Raw genomic sequence first — 20012 nt, 5'->3', positions numbered from 1 at the left:
AGAGTGCAGCGTGAACACTATCCGACTTCAGTGATGGTTTGGGGGGAATGCTATGAAGGTGTGACTGAGCCATACTTTTATGAAAAAGGTATCAAAACATCGGCACAAGTGTATCAAGATACAATTCTTGAGTAACCACAGCAAGACTCAGCTCTGGGTCATAAAGCTTGGTCTGCGCAGTCTTGATTAGAAAACGTTTCGGACATCATCAGAGCCGAAGACTGGCCGTCGTTTAGTCTCAATCTTAATTAGCTGGATTATGATTTAAGGTCAGTTTTAGAGAGTACGGCTTGCTCCAAACGCCATGAAACGCCATCACGCCGTCGTTGAGTCCCTAAAACAACGTACCGTACGGTTGGCAGTGAACAATTTTCTTCAAAAGCCTCTTAGTGCGTGCTTCTCTTGATAACTGGCTTCAACGTTTAAAGTACTGTATTGCAGCGAATGGAGACTTCAAATAAGCTTTTTATATTTTAAATTGTTTTATATCTATGTATTTAACTAACAGTAATAAATGTTATTTGCAATAGAATTGCTTTTTCTTTGTTTCAGTATTTATGGCAAGACTAGGTCTATAAAAAATTGTAAGACGCATTGATCATTATAATATGATTAATATTAACAGGGATGACAAAGCCCTAAAAGGTTACCAAAGTTTTCTGTATTATTTTATAAGCATTTTTTAGTTACATTAAATATATCTATTTGCTGGTAATTTCTATTATCTGAAGGTATACGATTCCTGACTGAGTTACGTAAATAGTTGATATGATGAAGGAAAGTAATTTGAAATGGTTGGGTTTGCCTTGTATTGTATGAAGAAGGGGTTTGAAATAGTAAAAGCAAATATAATTCAGCCCAGTTAAAACGGTTACAAATAGCGTGTAAAAATATCTGTTCGTATTGTATACGTAGACATTATATGGATTCAATGCCAAAGTACTTGCAGGAATCTATACAGCTAATTTACTTTCGGAAATCCTTAAAACTTAAGAAACTTTTCTCGAATGTTCTCTCTTGCTTCAAAGTATTTTTTGCAGATAAGGTTGTATTTTTTGTATAGTTTGATTTTGTAGTACGATATAAATTGTATCAAAGTGTATCGCACAATGTTCTCTTGTAACCTCGTCATCCTGTATCAGCTATTAGACTAACAACTACTTAGTCTAATTCTTCTTAATATCCTAATGTTTCATTGTAAATATTAATAGTCTTTTCTGTGACCCTAATCCACGTTCACTTTGACGTGTTTTTACTTATTATTTATATTTATTTAGTGTAAAGTTCACTTAAAGCCTATCTACCATACAGCCGATTGTATCGTATATCGGCCATACGGTGCACAGAGAATTTGGAGAAACTGACTGTGGTTGGAAACGATGGAAACGAAAAGATGGTGGGACAAAAACCGGTGGAAACAGTTAGTTCGCTCCGGGTGCTTTCTTGCTGACCACGACGCTCAGATGTGAGCTGCCGATTGAAGAGAGGAATACGTAAACACCTCCGACATTGATAACCTTAATGAAGGATCTTAGATTTGTTATAGTATCCGTAAATAGATATAAGTTCAAGGCGTCAGAACCATTAAGCGTCAGATTTCGTTATCGACGTAATTAATCTTCGTCTAATAGGTAGGTACACTCTGTTGTTCATACTAGATTTTACTGGGTCTCCCACATGCAAGCCTTCGTCAAATCCTTAAAATATCCTGGCCCGAGAGAATCTATAACCATCGGCTATGGTTCTAGCAGCTCTATTCTATGTGCTAATTGACAGATCAATAATTCGCCTAAAGTGGAAATAGGTGGACCATACGTTCCGGAGATATCCAAGTCACCTTGCCAGGCAAGCCCTCGAATGGAATCCTCCGGGCAAAAGGAAACGTGACTGCCCAAAACAGACCTGCAGCGAAGCATCATTGCAGAAGCAAAAAAAGCTAGAATGACGTGGAGTGAAATTAAGAGAGCTGTCTAGAACCGATCAGGCTGATGGAAGCTGGAAGCCCTCTACCCCATTTGGGGGACATAGGTCTTTAACATGCGAGCATATTTTAAGCGTACCATACCATTGAAATACCGCTTCGTATTCCCAAGCTCAGGGTAGCTGCTGACTGATTTTGATAATATAAGCGAAATCGAAACTTTTGCAAATCTACCAATGACTCTTTAATATTAAAACAATGGACGTTAGGCATAGCGATCGCGATGCATTATTCAATTAGGCTGATAACACTTAAGAAGATTACCGCTAATAAAATTGTAATGTCTTGCTTCCGACGCGTGGGCCCAAGACACTCCCGACCCCTAAATATCAATTACTATGTAAATGGGAAATTAATATGGATTTTATTGAAGAACTTTGGTGTACAGACTTCATATAATATATGGAAACGTGGATATATCAATTATGACTAGACGGAACGGACTATCACAAACCATTTTATATATATACTAGGGAGCCAACGGGCAGGAGATTCATCTGATGTTGAGTGATACTGCCCATGGACACTCTAAATGCCAGTGGGCTCGCGAGTGCGTTGCCGGCCTTTTAAGAATTGGTATTTTTTCTTCAAAGTCGCATGGGTTCGGAAATACTTCAAGGGAAGCTGGTTCCACATAGTGGTGGTGTGCGGCAAAAACTATCTTAAAAACGCTCAGTTGAAGACCGACGGATATCGAGGTGATATGAAATCTGGGGTATTGTCTCTGAACAAGCATTCACCATAACGCGTTTCAAGTGAACGAAGAGGGAAATTTTGTAGAAAAATAATAGGCTTATATATAATTCATTTGGATTTTTATTCACATATTAATCCTATTAATGTTAGTGATATAACTGTTTCCATTTTTTTGACATAACAAACATGTCTTCCAATGTCATAATATTTACTAATGTAGGCCCGTACGTGGCAATTCTTTGTTAATACATTTAGTTTAGTAATTTTTTTAAAAGTTTATAATAGTGTTGGTTACCTAACTAAAATATTAAAACTATAAAGCCTCCACCAAAAATTTGGCAAGTACATATAAAAAAATCTGCCTAATTGCGCGATATGAAAAAGGACATACGAAAAAGAAAAGGGAACATGAATCACGATAATTTCAGATGACTTAGGAATACGATGTGGACAGGATGCTACAGCTAAGCGGATAGGGACGGGAAGAAAGTGAGTTATGAGATTCCGAGGATATAGTTTTCGGAAGAGCGTAGACTATAGCTATAAAATTCGTAATTTGTGATGAAGGGTGGAAACTAAGAGAGACTCTCCATGAGTATAAGCATCACACCGCTGACGAAATTGTCCTCACCCATAATATACACACTGAGATTTATTGATATTTTAATTTAAACCGTTACTTACTAGATTAGTTTTCAAAAAAACAAACACATCATGTAGGAAACATTGTACGTCCGACAATCACACTGTCTATAGAACAAAGACTCTCAAATTCTCTTCCATTCGTTTTGTAAAGAAATTAGGTCATTTCAATTAACATCACAAATTAAACAAGATCCTCAGATTTACTCAAGTGTACATCTCAAAATGTTTAATTCATTACCTTAGAAATAAATAATAATAATCTTTATTTCTTCTCTCACATATACATAGAAGGTTATTATGATTACACTAAGATGATAATATTTGGAAGTGTATGTGAGAGACTGGTCTCTGTAACAAGAGACCTGAGAAAACCTGAAAACAGGGTCGTAAAAATAAATTTGGTGTGAGTTTGTGTGCGCGCGCATGTGTGAATTTGAAGAGATTGGCTACCATTTGAGACAGGAAGCTTTGTTGTCATCTTCAACACAAGGTTCTTCACTTCTACGCTCAGTGTAGAGCAACCTGTCTCCATAATTCTAACTTATATAGTACGCAAACCTCTATAGAAAGAAATCTAAACATGTTTTATATCTGTCTACTATTGTACTGGCTTTGCCGATTGGATTATAATTCTAAGAAGAATTATATCATATCGTATAGAAATGTATTTTACTTTTACGCCAATATAACATAGGTGTACTGGTATTGTCACTTGGAAACATACTTGGCAAAACGTGCCTCTAAGCTCGCAAAATGAATGACACATAAAGCGTAATTTTGAGATGATTCGTACAATGAGCTGCCACCTTCAACCCTCCACTGCTGATGTTGATAAAATCTTACCAGTTGAAATGTACTACTAAATTTGACACACAGGTGCTTAACGACTGAGCCCTAAAAATGACTTTTAAAAGACTGAATACTTACATTTTAGATAACGTTATTGAAAAAATTAAATAACATATATAATAATCGTAAATTAATTCTATATGAGTGAACATAATTCAAAACACTTAGGGTGACCCCAAATTAACAGCCACCCTTGGCGAAACTCAATTATACATTTGTCTAACAATTAATACGAAAAAATTCGTCGTATCCCGAGGGATCAGCTCAACGGTTAAGTGTTGGAGTTTAATAAACTGTTTAATTAAGATCGCGTTAGAGTCGTAGGGAGCAGTGTCGTGCGCGCGCGCGTCCCAACACCATGCTCGCGATCGCTTTTGTCTTATTCGCAAGCGTGCTTGTCGAGTCTCGACCGTTTAATATCACAGACTTAATAATCCCTCACATAGTGCCACCTGGCCAAGATGAGATCGAAATTGAGTGCCGATACGACGCCAACTTCACTCTGCTGAACTGGTTCAAAGGGAACACCGAATTTTTCCGATATAAACCTGGTGCTGCGCCAAGTACGAGGTCGTTCCCAATTTTGGGGGTTGGAAGAATTGAGCTAGTTCACTGTGGACCAACAGCTTGTCGCCTCAGGCTAGGCGCATTGACTGAAGAAGCCACGGGTATCTACAAGTGCGATATTGAGAAAGAAGTGCCGCCTTACCAGTTTGAATCACGTACGGGTTACATGGAGGTGCATGGTCATAAGCACAGGAAACCGGTTCTAGAAGGATTGGCAGAGGAGTTTGGCGAAAATGACGATATGCAAGCATATTGTCGCGGTGCACCGGGAGCGGAAATTCGCTGGTACATAAATGGACAAGAGATGGAGGAGATGAGAGGATCTCTTGCATTCAGAAAAAAGAGCTCACGGCTTCATTATCTTGGCATACCTCCAACGGTTACGATTCAATGTGCAGAATATAGATTTGGCAAATTGTCTGGGTCTAATCAGGGTAAGGCGCGATGGAAGGAAATGCATAATGAAGAAACACCACAGGAACAAAGAAATGCAGCTGCGACTTTTTACAGCGGCTTTTACGTTATTTTTATATTTTATATATTTAAGTTATTGTAAATGACTTGTAAGTAAGACATAACCATATGTGTGTTCCTTTGTTACATTAAAGATCCAAGAGAAAATATATTTAAAGTGAAAAAGAGATTTCAAAATTATAAAAAATACGGTTTTTGTAATTATGTTTTTCAATAAATCTTATTTTAAATTGTCCTGCATGTGAATGAATAAAATTTTACAAATTACTTACAACTAATAGTAAATGTTTGTTATAATTATTTTTTTATTATTTAAACTGCACTATCGACACATTTTTTAATCTCATTGATTGATTTATTTCACGACTAAGTACCGTGAATAATCTTTTGTGCCTACTAACCCAAAACAATTATTGATTCGCCAGCACCAGGCATTCGAATCCAAAACTTTATCAACAAAGCTGGTTTATATGTAGGTACGAATTATTAATAAATTGAACCCAAAACAATCGCCACATAACTAGTAAAAACGCAGTAACCATATTTAAACTAATAACAATAATTTAGTTAGCTAAAAGTTATCCCCTGTCGCAGAGTATTACTTTTCTATTAATGATAACAGAACTTGCGATACTTATATGCTGAGCGAGAAAAAACCAGCTCAGTGGTGTCCCCGTTACTACCAGGCGCCAACTTAAATCTTTGATCAGCGCCTGTTTACTTGTATTCTCTCTCGGTCTGGTTTACGTTTACTCTTACTGGCTCTGGTCTCTACTCCCAAGGGCACAGAATTACAGTAGAAGAAAAGACCTATATTTATGAAAAAAAAATTAACATAAATATTTGTAAATGGAACGCAAATAAAAATAATTAAAATGTCCTAAATTCTTTAATTTTCCCATAAATCTTTCTCTTTTAAGAATTGCACAAAATGATTTAATGACACATTTTTTTATGAGTCAGAATAATTTTCAAAGTTTATAAAGACTATTTTAGCATTGCGCCATATTTTGACAACGGATTGCCAGTGCTATAGTGATAGTATAATTTAGTAAAAACGTAATCTATATTGTGTGACATAAATTCCCAAGACTAGTGCTGTTTTTACGACATTGCGGCGTTAAAATCTTAAAATATTACAATCAACTGATTTATTTGACTCAGTTTGAAATAAACAGGAAATCTTAAAGAATTAAATCCAGTGGCATTAATTTTTCTTCTTATTGGCAACACCAAAATCTTTCACAACGCATGCGCAAAATGGCGGATAAAATTGACAAGTTGTCAGGAAAATCGCGCAAATCAGTGGAGGCGCGCGTGCATGAAACACGGTTAAAAACATGTTAAAAAGTTTTTCTGAAATTTTAGTTTTATGTTCCATTTGGTGTCTCAATTATACTATAAGAACTGATATATTAAACTTTTCTCCGTCTTGATTAAGTGAGAAATTTAGCAAAATAAATAGTGAATTTTAGTTTTTTTTGTTAGTCGTTGTACGTCGAGAAACAGAAATCAACATGCCTAAAGGAAAGAAAAAAGGAAAATTCGGTAAGTTTCAGTGGTTTATTCCCTTGAAAAACATGGAAAGAACAAAAGTTGCATGAGTCTGCTGGAATTTTTTCAAAATGAGATCACGCGGCGACCTTGTGGTCGCAATATTTGTGCTAATGACAGTCCACGTATAAATAAATACAAAGCACTTATCAGAAAACATGGTACAAAGAAATCGATCTTAGTCTATGTGGTTCCGTATTTCACAAGTTACTCGTAACACTACAATCACTATTTCATAACATGCGTGTAAGTAACCTTACTAGTGACATATTGTAGCTATTTATAATCCTTAAAATTTTAAACAAGCACGACCTTGTTAGCTGGTAGATTACGCATGTCAATATTATGTAAGTTTTATCAATATGTTTTGATAAAACATGAAACCATTTCTATAAAAAAAATCTCTTGAATGTTATTGTATAATTATTAAAATTACAATACATTTAAGCTTTATTTAAAATATTGTTATTAAAAAAAATTAAATACTGTAAAACATCTGATTTTATTTCTATCTAAGAACTATAATGTCCTTTGGTTCTATGCTGTTATGTTAAGTTTAAGTAAAATATTAATAAACACTTACTCATAAGTAAAACTGATGTTATAATATTGCACAATATATAAAAACTCGTAGTGTTATGGTTTTTGTCTGTTGCTGAAATGATGATAAACCTTCAGCATTTTTACAACTAGATGAGGAAGACTTCAGTTCCCATTATATCATATCAATCTTAATTACAGAGCACAGAAGAACAGAGCTTCCATACTCTTCAGATGAGGATGCTGGGATTGATATGACAAATGACAACTGTTCAGAGACTTCGGGGCAATCTGATCTTAGAAGTATCCATGATGAAGCAGGTATGGTACAAAGTATAAAATATATTAATGTAAAACTGTTTTCAATTAAGATAAAGGGTCTACCATTATATCATTAGTTGACAAAAGTCAAATGTTCAATTGTATTTAATGTATGTCAGGTTTTGTATATTGCACAACAATGATTCCGCAACTTATCTTTAATTCTATGTTTTCTTAGACATTGTTTTGTCTTTTGTATCTGAAAAATCAGCAGTAAAATCAAGACATGGTGCTGTGTGATAACCTTTGCGTTAACAAAATCGCCTCCTGCAAAAATCTTTCTCTAGTCCTTATTTTGTTACATAGAGTAAAATTTACCATTTCTCTTTGTACAGATTCTCTTGTTCTTTTAAACCTTATTTAAGTATAATTTACAATCTGACATACAAGCAAGCTTATGAAATGAAATTTCATATGTGGAGCTATGACTATATTGACTATAAGTCATATTTTAATATTTAACTTTCTATAATATTACATTGTACTCTTGTGCATACTATGTATGTTGTATAGACCTTTACATTATGCAAGGCGGATGTATATAAATCTGTCTTAAAATAGGTTGATACAAACATCAATGGCAAGCAATGACACCAAGTATCCTTAATAAATTAATCTAGCCGGACAAGGTTAATCTTATATCTTATCATAATTTAAGTTGAAGGTCAATGTGATAACAGCCAAATATATAAAGCTTAATTCTGCATAGAAATGTTATGAGTGGTGACAAATTATATATGCTGTTAAATCAGCTAAAACATGTTTATAAAATTTTTGCAGACACTACTTTTTGATGACACTATCATATTATTAAGATACCTTATTGTGGTTGTTGACCTGGGATTGACTTTGATTTGTCTACATACCCTAAAAACTCTGCTGTTGGCTTAATCATTAAATGAGTAAATCAAATAAGCTTGTAAATATGTCTACTTAATTGTAACTAGAAATGTTAGTTTTATTAAAAGCAACAATCAACACTTTCAGAGAGTGAAGCGCAAGAGAAATTTGAAGAGAAAGTCTTGGAAATAATTGATGCACTAAGCGCTAGAGCGAATGCAGCACGTGCGTCTGCGTTGGTTTCATTACGGAGTGCTTTACAAAGGCGATACTTGGCGGTGCTTTTGAGCGGACAAAGGGCGACTTTGGCTGACCACCTCACCAAGGCTCTCAGACGAGGAAAGGATGGTGAGAAGAAAGCAGCGGCTTCTGTTGCTCCAATATTGGCCTTACAGGTAATTTAGTGTAATTTTTTTTTTATTTCCCAATGGCGCATAAATTTGGTTTTTGTGACCAAAAAATTAATATTGGTTAATTGTCGTTTTTATAGGTGTTTGTTTTAGTAAACAAAATAAAATAATAATATAAATGTAATAAAAAATTAGAAGTTATATATACATATACTTCTTTTTACGTTACATATTTTCACCAACACAAAATGGTAAAATAATAAATGGCTCAAATATAAAACCTTTGATTTTTCTCCCATTGGAGTAGAGGCTTGGGACGTTGGGTTCAACTGCACAGGTCAGGTTCTAACTAAAGATTTAAGTTGACTCCTGGTAGATAGTTCCTCATCGAATGAGTACTGCAATATAGCAAGAAAAGCCATTTAAAGGTACACTCCCACAGGGACCAAACTGTTAAAATCTGTTTTAATTTTCTATTTATTTATTTTTAATTATTATTTGTGTATATTTATGTCTTGAATATAAATGACATATATTCTAAAATGGTAATAGGAACTATGTAGGACTTACAATAACAGTATATTTTGACTTTAGAAATCGATGGATTGGTGTATGATTGTGTATAATAACGATCCCAGTGATTTTCAGCACTTATATTGGGTTATGGAAATAATGCCTGAAATACGCGTTTATATCTGTTTAGAGGTTTATTGGAATGAACTTTATATAAAAGAAAAAATACTTCATGGAAGCTCAGTTAAAACATCTCAAAGACAAGTAAAAAAAGTACATATACAAACCATACGGGATAACTAGATGATTTTTCATAGTTCCTTAAATAGCTAACACAGAAAATAGATCACACAACCTCTAGTCATCATCTAAATCTATAGTTATATCATTTCTTTATCACAATAATTCCAGGTCGGTGAAGATGGTGTGGAAGGGTTTATGCAAGAGGTGAGGCCGGCTTTGGCAGCAGCCGCTGTTGACAAGACTGCCTCACTCGACACACGCACTGAGGTACATTGTTTTGTTCGCTTTGTAGCTTAACAGTGAATGATACCCGAAGGTTGCCTTTGATTCATAGCTAAAGAAAGACTGGGGCTAAAATCTTGATATAGCTTCTGCTTTTTCTTTTGCCTTCAGTCGAGTTTCAGTACCAAAATATATCTATGCCAGTTATACGGAAATATTTTTTAAAGTCAAATGTATTCAAGTGTAATATCAATGTTTTCATGTTATTGTTTAAGTTAACGGCCAAAATTGAACATATTTGCTGAATGAGAGATAATTTTTTTTATAATATATTTAATTTGGTTTTTTTTTGTATATAGACAGTTTAATATTATGTTCCAGTGTTGCTCATCTCTGGCCATCCTCTGTTACCTTATGGAAGATGACCTCGCCGAGGTACTGGAGGTCATGCGGCTCTTTGAGACCATCTTTAGCGGGAGTTATCTCAAGGTATTCAAAACAGTTATTTATAAAATAAATCTTGTGTTAAGTGTTTTAATGTGAATTTAAACTGTTTAATAGATATTATTACGGCTATCGGAATACTGTTATTGGAATGAATATACAATTTAATAAAAGTTTCCTGCGCACGCGGGGTTGATGCGTCATCATGACCATCATTTTGAAGAATTAAGAAATATCCTAAACATTTAAACAATGCCTAAACTAAATATTCTAAAACACTGTCATTAGACGTTAAATCTTTAACAACAGCCTGCTTAAAACCTCAAAAAATGTTTGGATTGCCAAAAATACACAAACATAACAATCCTTTAAGAAGCATAGTCATATCGACTCACCCAGATATAAATTAGCCAAACACTTAGTCTCAATGTTATGCCCTCTCAGGGGGCACACTAGTGCTTATGCTAAGGACTCTTACCACATTGTGGTAACATTGAGAGATCTTTTTAATCGCTTGAATCCGGTAAAAAAGTGTTTTCTTTAAATGTGTAAAAGCTATGTTAACGAAAGACAATATTATGAATAAAATGTTAATAAAGTTTATCTATGATTATGTCGAAACAATTATTTTATCTTACAAATTATTTCTAAAAAAACTTTTAAGTTAACACATCGATCGTAACTATAAAGTTATAAATATGATTTATCCGAAGCCAAAGTTTATAACGTCTCGACTATAAGATTTATAAGGTTTTGTTGCGGAGTTTTTTTTTTTTAATGATATTTATATTTTTTTACAAAAAAGTAAAATCTCTCCTCTGTATAATGTTAGTTGCACAAATATGACACAGACAATATAATGAATTTTAATCAAAAGTACAGTTTTAGTGTTGATAATTAAAAATTCATACAAAGTATTGCGTAGGATTTTCCTGATACATTTCCGTGTGAGCGTTTCAAGGGCGTGTCAGTTCTTAGTCATAATTTTTTAATTAATTAATTTAGGAAATGTTGTTGAATAGGAAAACTTATCTTTTTATGATATAGCGTCATTTTGATGCCGTGTTGTGTTCACATTTGATTCAATAACACTCTTTATAATACACTAGCTTATGTCAGCACATAAGCGAATAATTTTATATTTTAATCAATTTTTTTTAATGTATTAAGTGATATCTGATGTTAAGTGATACCGCCGTTCATGGACACTCACATTGCCGTGGCTAGCAAGTGCGTTGCCGGCCTTTCGAGAATAAACTTTAACATTTTAAATGTAAGAACTAACTGTGCTCCCCTATAAATGACATCACAATTATTTCAATTCAAACCAGTCATGTTAATCCATTCCAATCCGTTTCTGAAAAGGTCAGTAACGCACTCGCGAGCCCCCTGGCATTGAGTGTCTATGGGCGGCGGTATCACTCTGTTTGTCGTCTGTTCTAATAAAAAAAAAACTCTGGCTTTATTATTATTTTATTAAAGCTTATCACTTGATACATTGTACTTAATTTACTTCATATTTTATATAATCTTTCATCTAAAATGTATGACAATTTGAAGTAAACATGAGTGTTTAAAAAATAATAAAAAAAATGTGTGTGTGTGTCAGCTACGACGCACGATTGGAGTTTACTCCTTACGAACGATAATTATGATATATATCGAATAGAAAAAAGGGTAAATGAACGCATCTGCTAAAATGATAAGAGAAACAAACATATATCTGTAATTATTCGGATTATTTATATTACTTCAATAAAGCGTATTACATAAAGTATATTACAAAACAATATAAATACAATTTTAGAGAGAGAATGAGTTCAATCCTACAGATATATATGTTTGTCTCTTTCTACGTAACGCCTCAACTTTTCGTGTTACACTTGATTTTACTCCTCATAAAATTTCCGTACCGGGCCTTATAACTCAAATCGTTTCTTAAGGAGTAAACTCCAATAATAATAATAACAATAATAATTGTGTTCAATTTATACAAATCCAATTTTAGAGAGAGAATGAGTTCAATCCTACAGATATATATGTTTGTCTCTTTCTACGTAACGCCTCAACTTTTCGTGTTACACTTGATTTTACTCCTCATAAAATTTCCGTACCGGGCCTTATAACTCAAATCGTTTCTTAAGGAGTAAACTCCAATAATAATAATAACAATAATAATTGTGTTCAATTTATACAAATCCAATTTTAGAGAGAGAATGAGTTCAATCCTACAGATATATATGTTTGTCTCTTTCTACGTAACGCCTCAACTTTTCGTGTTACACTTGATTTTACTCCTCATAAAATTTCCGTACCGGGCCTTATAACTCAAATCGTTTCTTAAGGAGTAAACTCCAATAATAATAATAACAATAATAATTGTGTTCAATTTATACAAATCCAATTTTAGAGAGAGAATGAGTTCAATCCTACAGATATATATGTTTGTCTCTTTCTACGTAACGCCTCAACTTTTCGTGTTACACTTGATTTTACTCCTCATAAAATTTCCGTACCGGGCCTTATAACTCAAATCGTTTCTTAAGGAGTAAACTCCAATAATAATAATAACAATAATAATTGTGTTCAATTTATACAAATCCAATTTTAGAGAGAGAATGAGTTCAATCCTACAGATATATATGTTTGTCTCTTTCTACGTAACGCCTCAACTTTTCGTGTTACACTTGATTTTACTCCTCATAAAATTTCCGTACCGGGCCTTATAACTCAAATCGTTTCTTAAGGAGTAAACTCCAATAATAATAATAACAATAATAATTGTGTTCAATTTATACAAATCCAATTTTAGAGAGAGAATGAGTTCAATCCTACAGATATATATGTTTGTCTCTTTCTACGTAACGCCTCAACTTTTCGTGTTACACTTGATTTTACTCCTCATAAAATTTCCGTACCGGGCCTTATAACTCAAATCGTTTCTTAAGGAGTAAACTCCAATAATAATAATAACAATAATAATTGTGTTCAATTTATACAAATCCAATTTTAGAGAGAGAATGAGTTCAATCCTACAGATATATATGTTTGTCTCTTTCTACGTAACGCCTCAACTTTTCGTGTTACACTTGATTTTACTCCTCATAAAATTTCCGTACCGGGCCTTATAACTCAAATCGTTTCTTAAGGAGTAAACTCCAATAATAATAATAACAATAATAATTGTGTTCAATTTATACAAATCCAATTTTAGAGAGAGAATGAGTTCAATCCTACAGATATATATGTTTGTCTCTTTCTACGTAACGCCTCAACTTTTCGTGTTACACTTGATTTTACTCCTCATAAAATTTCCGTACCGGGCCTTATAACTCAAATCGTTTCTTAAGGAGTAAACTCCAATAATAATAATAACAATAATAATTGTGTTCAATTTATACAAATCCAATTTTAGAGAGAGAATGAGTTCAATCCTACAGATATATATGTTTGTCTCTTTCTACGTAACGCCTCAACTTTTCGTGTTACACTTGATTTTACTCCTCATAAAATTTCCGTACCGGGCCTTATAACTCAAATCGTTTCTTAAGGAGTAAACTCCAATAATAATAATAACAATAATAATTGTGTTCAATTTATACAAATCCAATTTTAGAGAGAGAATGAGTTCAATCCTACAGATATATATGTTTGTCTCTTTCTACGTAACGCCTCAACTTTTCGTGTTACACTTGATTTTACTCCTCATAAAATTTCCGTACCGGGCCTTATAACTCAAATCGTTTCTTAAGGAGTAAACTCCAATAATAATAATAACAATAATAATTGTGTTCAATTTATACAAATCCAATTTTAGAGAGAGAATGAGTTCAATCCTACAGATATATATGTTTGTCTCTTTCTACGTAACGCCTCAACTTTTCGTGTTACACTTGATTTTACTCCTCATAAAATTTCCGTACCGGGCCTTATAACTCAAATCGTTTCTTAAGGAGTAAACTCCAATAATAATAATAACAATAATAATTGTGTTCAATTTATACAAATCCAATTTTAGAGAGAGAATGAGTTCAATCCTACAGATATATATGTTTGTCTCTTTCTACGTAACGCCTCAACTTTTCGTGTTACACTTGATTTTACTCCTCATAAAATTTCCGTACCGGGCCTTATAACTCAAATCGTTTCTTAAGGAGTAAACTCCAATAATAATAATAACAATAATAATTGTGTTCAATTTATACAAATCCAATTTTAGAGAGAGAATGAGTTCAATCCTACAGATATATATGTTTGTCTCTTTCTACGTAACGCCTCAACTTTTCGTGTTACACTTGATTTTACTCCTCATAAAATTTCCGTACCGGGCCTTATAACTCAAATCGTTTCTTAAGGAGTAAACTCCAATAATAATAATAACAATAATAATTGTGTTCAATTTATACAAATCCAATTTTAGAGAGAGAATGAGTTCAATCCTACAGATATATATGTTTGTCTCTTTCTACGTAACGCCTCAACTTTTCGTGTTACACTTGATTTTACTCCTCATAAAATTTCCGTACCGGGCCTTATAACTCAAATCGTTTCTTAAGGAGTAAACTCCAATAATAATAATAACAATAATAATTGTGTTCAATTTATACAAATCCAATTTTAGAGAGAGAATGAGTTCAATCCTACAGATATATATGTTTGTCTCTTTCTACGTAACGCCTCAACTTTTCGTGTTACACTTGATTTTACTCCTCATAAAATTTCCGTACCGGGCCTTATAACTCAAATCGTTTCTTAAGGAGTAAACTCCAATAATAATAATAACAATAATAATTGTGTTCAATTTATACAAATCCAATTTTAGAGAGAGAATGAGTTCAATCCTACAGATATATATGTTTGTCTCTTTCTACGTAACGCCTCAACTTTTCGTGTTACACTTGATTTTACTCCTCATAAAATTTCCGTACCGGGCCTTATAACTCAAATCGTTTCTTAAGGAGTAAACTCCAATAATAATAATAACAATAATAATTGTGTTCAATTTATACAAATCCAATTTTAGAGAGAGAATGAGTTCAATCCTACAGATATATATGTTTGTCTCTTTCTACGTAACGCCTCAACTTTTCGTGTTACACTTGATTTTACTCCTCATAAAATTTCCGTACCGGGCCTTATAACTCAAATCGTTTCTTAAGGAGTAAACTCCAATAATAATAATAACAATAATAATTGTGTTCAATTTATACAAATCCAATTTTAGAGAGAGAATGAGTTCAATCCTACAGATATATATGTTTGTCTCTTTCTACGTAACGCCTCAACTTTTCGTGTTACACTTGATTTTACTCCTCATAAAATTTCCGTACCGGGCCTTATAACTCAAATCGTTTCTTAAGGAGTAAACTCCAATAATAATAATAACAATAATAATTGTGTTCAATTTATACAAATCCAATTTTAGAGAGAGAATGAGTTCAATCCTACAGATATATATGTTTGTCTCTTTCTACGTAACGCCTCAACTTTTCGTGTTACACTTGATTTTACTCCTCATAAAATTTCCGTACCGGGCCTTATAACTCAAATCGTTTCTTAAGGAGTCAACTCCAAAAAAATTAAAAAATCTTCAGCAAAACAGCGAATTAGGTTCGAGATAGGCACCTAACAATGCTTTATCATATTAGTACAGATTGCATGATGTATTAATATTAAGCGCTTGCTATGGTTGACTATAATTGTTGGAAGCAGATGTTGTAGGTCTATGGGTGGAGGATTTAGTATCTGTCATGTGTCATCTGTGAAACATTATGATGCCTTCTATAACTGTCAAAGGCGGACAGATTTTTATTTTGTAATACGATTCGTGTTGAGTCTCGAAATAGGCCTCAGTTTTGGCGATTAGCTCTTCATCAGCGCAAAATTTCTGTCCAGCAAACATTCAAAATTTGTAATCAGCCATCGTATTCATTGATTTGTGACACTGGATATCCAGAAATTGGTCTAAGATATGTCCAATTCCTTTGAATCTTTAGGCTCTCAGTTATCTTAATTACCGTCAATTTTCGGTCATCCAAAATTAAATAGATATTTGATGTTTTCGTCATTTCGCTTCGTGTAAACTTTGGAAAACAATTCTAAACTGTTGATTTTCCCGATTCAAAGCTTTTTATAAATTTTTTTAAACAAACAAAAGTTCCTTCACACAAAGGATTCTATCTCACAAACCAATAGTAAGACAGTTATCAAATTTAACTAAAAATGTTTATGTAATGCTAGTAACGCCGTCTACGTATCAGCCAACGAATTTTATTTTTATTCGTGCAAACTATAATTTAAAATGTAGGGAATCTCTGAGAGATGAATTCAAGGAAATTAATATACTTACCTTTCCCTCGCAATATATTTATGAAAATATTGTGAGTATACAAAAATAGTAGACACACATAATATTACACATACGCACAATGTATACTCGGAGCAAACGCAGGCTGCAATTTCCTCGAACTATACTATATATACAGCTTGCTAGCTAGTGGACTGTGTGTGTTTAATATTTATATGTCTTGTATGTCAGGAGTATCTGAATTGTATATGTAATGTATGTCTGAGCAAGCTGCACTAGATAACTAAATATATGAGAGGGTGAGATGTAAGAACCTAGCAACCCTACAGATCCATGAGCCCTACAGAGGTACCCTAACACTTAAATAGTCAATATATAAATGAGTAGGATCAAAGGTTCGAGGTGGTGGGATTATCACAAAGCTCACCACGATAATTAAGGGCTTGAAGTAGTCTTCGCCGCTTTGAGAGGAATCAGAGCAATATTAAAATCTGATTTATTGTCCAAAGACAATATCTTAAATACTACTTACACCTATTCACATAATATTACTTAGAGAGCTGTTAGTGTATGCGCAATACAGCCTTCAGCTATTAACGTTTGGGAACACACTTGAGCCGTGTCAGCAATTGATCAATGTTCAAATGAAATCTAAACACTAAAGTTAGTAATTCTTTTTTGGGAAAAAGGATACTCTTCTTTAATAAAATCCCAGAGGCTCTTTTATCTCTGCCTTTTAATAAATGTAAGAAATGCATTAAAGAAAAGCTGTGTAAAAAGGCTTACTACAAAGTTAACGATTATCTAGTTGATGGAAGGGCCTGGGACTAGTGCTGGACAGGCTACTTCTAATTAATTTGCGATATTTGTTTAAAAACAAGTGTCGTTTGATGATTGGCTATTTTAAAAGAGTCTCTGTCTTCTTTGCCGATCACAAATTTATGACGTGGAATAAGTGATACTTGTATCTTATATTCCATAATAAACGTATTTAATTTTATGGGAAAAATCGAGTCCTGGTCTAAGAATAGTTTTTCTCAGGGCGACGGCAGCGTGAAAGTATCGGGTTCTGTAGTGGAAGAGGGGGCGTGGCACGCGGCTGCCATAGACGGCTGGGCCTTGCTGCTGGCTCTGACTGAAGCAGACCACGCCAGATCCCTGCTCAAGGATAATCCTCCTTCCTTTGCCCGGCTGGCCGATTTACTGGAAGCTTGTAGCCTTGAGGTATTGCTTGTTTGTGTATTTTAAATTATTAATTATTAATCTAAATTACTCTTGAATAATCAAGTTAAAATATTCAGGTGCGTATGGCTGCCGGCGGAGCGGTGGCGATCGCGTACGAGCGCGTGACGGACGACGAAGAGGAAGGAGACGAGGAGTGGGTGGAGATGGTGCTGCCTCGCCTGGAAGACCTGGCCCGGGACTCGCACAAGTTCAGGGCCAAACGGGACAGGAAGGTGCAGAGGGCCACCTTCAGGGACATCCTTAAGTACTTTGAGGTAAGTTGTGTTAACTGATAAGATGACGATAGAGAAAGATAAGTCTCCAAGGCTGACAGATGTTGTCAATATGTATAATTCTAAAAGTGCCGTTTGTCTGCTTCATTAGCGTGATGTTGATTCCAGGAAGGCGACGTGCCGGAGTTGCGCGTGCGCATCGGCGTGGAAAGTGTGTCGTGCGACACTTGGTCGAGTCGCGCGACCTATTCCGCCTTAGCGGCAGCCTTAGGCGCGGGACTGCAGTCCCTGTCGCCACATTGTGGGAGGCTAAGAGCAGCCTTAGGTTTGGATCCACAGGCGCCGATTGTACCTGCGCCGGCGCATAGCAACTCAAGGAAGAATAAGTTGCAACGAGTAAGTTGATCTGAGATTTTCACTAATTTTAATCTTTTTTTTAGTTATTTGTCTCTTTAGAGAATTATGATAATAATTAGCCTTTATTCCACATACATTTGTTAAAAAAAGATAAATTTATAGGTCTATATAGCCTCCTCCAACTTTTCCCACCCTTATTTATTTTGTGCCATCGTCATCCAATTTCTACCAGCTACCCTCTCGATCCAGTCGGCCCATCGCTCTATTGGTCTTCCTTTGTCCCTTTTTCCTTTCGGACCCGTCCGTTTGGTTACTGCTCTAGACCATCTGTCATCTGTACATCGGGCTACGTGCCTGCCCATCTCCATTTAAGTTTAAGGGCCTATTGCTCAGCATCTATAATAATGGTTTTTCTGCGAATATATTCACTGTTATGTTTGTCGTGTAATTGATTATAATTATATTTTTCATTATTTCCAGCACTTGCAAAATACAGCTGCGTGCAAAGCCCGAACAGTCGCCCGTAATAAGAACAGAGATAAACGATCCGCTGCTCTCGCAATTTAAGAACTCTAAAAAATCACCAACTATCCGGTTCCAACACAACGCTAGTGTTAAATGTCGTTCCGCTGTAAGTCAAGTGAATAACAGATGCTGATGCAAACGCGGCATAGATAACATCGTTTCAATTGCGAGCTACAGTTTAGTTCTAATTTCAAAAATGGATTTTTATATTTCGAAATAAAAGCCACAGTACAATCCTAGGTAAATTTCAAAAATGGAATTTTATATTTCGAAATAAAAGCCACAGTACAATCCTAGGTAAATTTTAAAAAAGGAATTTTATATTTCGAAATAAAAGCCACAGTACAATCCCAGGTAAATTTCAAAAATGGAACAAAATAATTTGAAATATCTGTGTATTAAAATGTAATCAATAATAATAGTTAATATAACTAATTGAATGATCACAGACTGAATTACTAAACTATCTCAATATCGTAATAATTATTTCATAGCGGCATATCATCATAACTTGTCTGTTGTCTATGGTCAAGATTCTTGTACAGTATATATCACAGTGTTTATATTGACTTGACTTACTAAGGAATTACACATATTTTTTTTAATTATTTGAATTTTCCTAAATTGTAATGGCGTTTATCTTTGTGTCATTGTGTTAGACAATGCACAGAAGTGAATGTTTTTCTTGGAAAATATTTTTTCAAGATATTTGTCATGATAACGTTGGCAGTTCTTGTTAGAAAATTTTAATATTTTAATCTTAGTTATTAAAAGTCCTCTCTGCTATAATTTTTCGAAATTTGTGTTTTGCCGATAATTATTTTAAGAAATTCAAATATTTCTGACCCATATTTAACTTATTTTGATTCAGTCGAATAGCGAGGTCAGTTAAATTAACGGCTTTATTATTATGTTATCTAAATCTATAGCAGTGAGAAATTATTATTTTTATACGGTTGGATTAATTGATTTAAAAACATTGAAAAATTTTAGTCTACCCTCTTTCGTAACAATTTTTTTTTTTTTTAACTAAATATAATGCAATTTTTACAGATATTTTTTTAAAGGTTCGAATAGGTTTAGTGTAAATATCAAAATTCCCTTTGGCTTTAGTTACGTAGGTACCA

General features: G+C 34.0%; 2 protein-coding genes across 2 annotated transcripts; both read left to right on the top strand.

The window, feature by feature from the left end:
* Nucleotides 1–4500: 4500 nt before the first annotated feature.
* On the top strand, nt 4501–5442 carry LOC123714309. The gene has a single exon (XM_045668530.1). The coding sequence runs from the start codon at nt 4530–4532 to the stop codon at nt 5292–5294; it is 765 nt and encodes a 254-aa protein (XP_045524486.1). The 5' UTR covers nt 4501–4529; the 3' UTR covers nt 5295–5442.
* A 1051-nt stretch (nt 5443–6493) lies between these two features.
* LOC123714155 (interferon-related developmental regulator 2) lies at nt 6494–19247 on the top strand. Its single transcript, XM_045668322.1, has 9 exons — nt 6494–6760; nt 7508–7627; nt 8615–8862; nt 9742–9840; nt 10177–10284; nt 17588–17770; nt 17848–18045; nt 18172–18399; nt 18841–19247. Exons 1-9 carry the CDS (start codon nt 6730–6732, stop codon nt 18925–18927), a joined length of 1302 nt encoding a protein of 433 aa, XP_045524278.1. The 5' UTR covers nt 6494–6729; the 3' UTR covers nt 18928–19247.
* Nucleotides 19248–20012: the final 765 nt, after the last annotated feature.

Source organism: Pieris brassicae, chromosome 9 (genome assembly GCF_905147105.1).
Source record: "Pieris brassicae chromosome 9, ilPieBrab1.1, whole genome shotgun sequence".
Taxonomy (NCBI): Eukaryota; Metazoa; Arthropoda; class Insecta; order Lepidoptera; family Pieridae; genus Pieris; species Pieris brassicae.
This window is presented reverse-complemented; position numbering and strand designations above follow the sequence as displayed.

Coding starts and splice junctions, on each gene's coding strand:
- LOC123714309 (XM_045668530.1), top strand. CDS start 4,530: ATGCTCGCGATCGCTTTTGTCTTATTCGCAAGCGTGCTTGTCGAGTCT.
- LOC123714155 (XM_045668322.1), top strand. CDS start 6,730: ATGCCTAAAGGAAAGAAAAAAGGAAAATTCG. Junction 6,761..7,507: donor AAAGAAAAAAGGAAAATTCG/GTAAGTTTCAGT, acceptor TCTTAATTACAG/AGCACAGAAGAACAGAGCTT. Junction 18,400..18,840: donor GGAAGAATAAGTTGCAACGA/GTAAGTTGATCT, acceptor CATTATTTCCAG/CACTTGCAAAATACAGCTGC.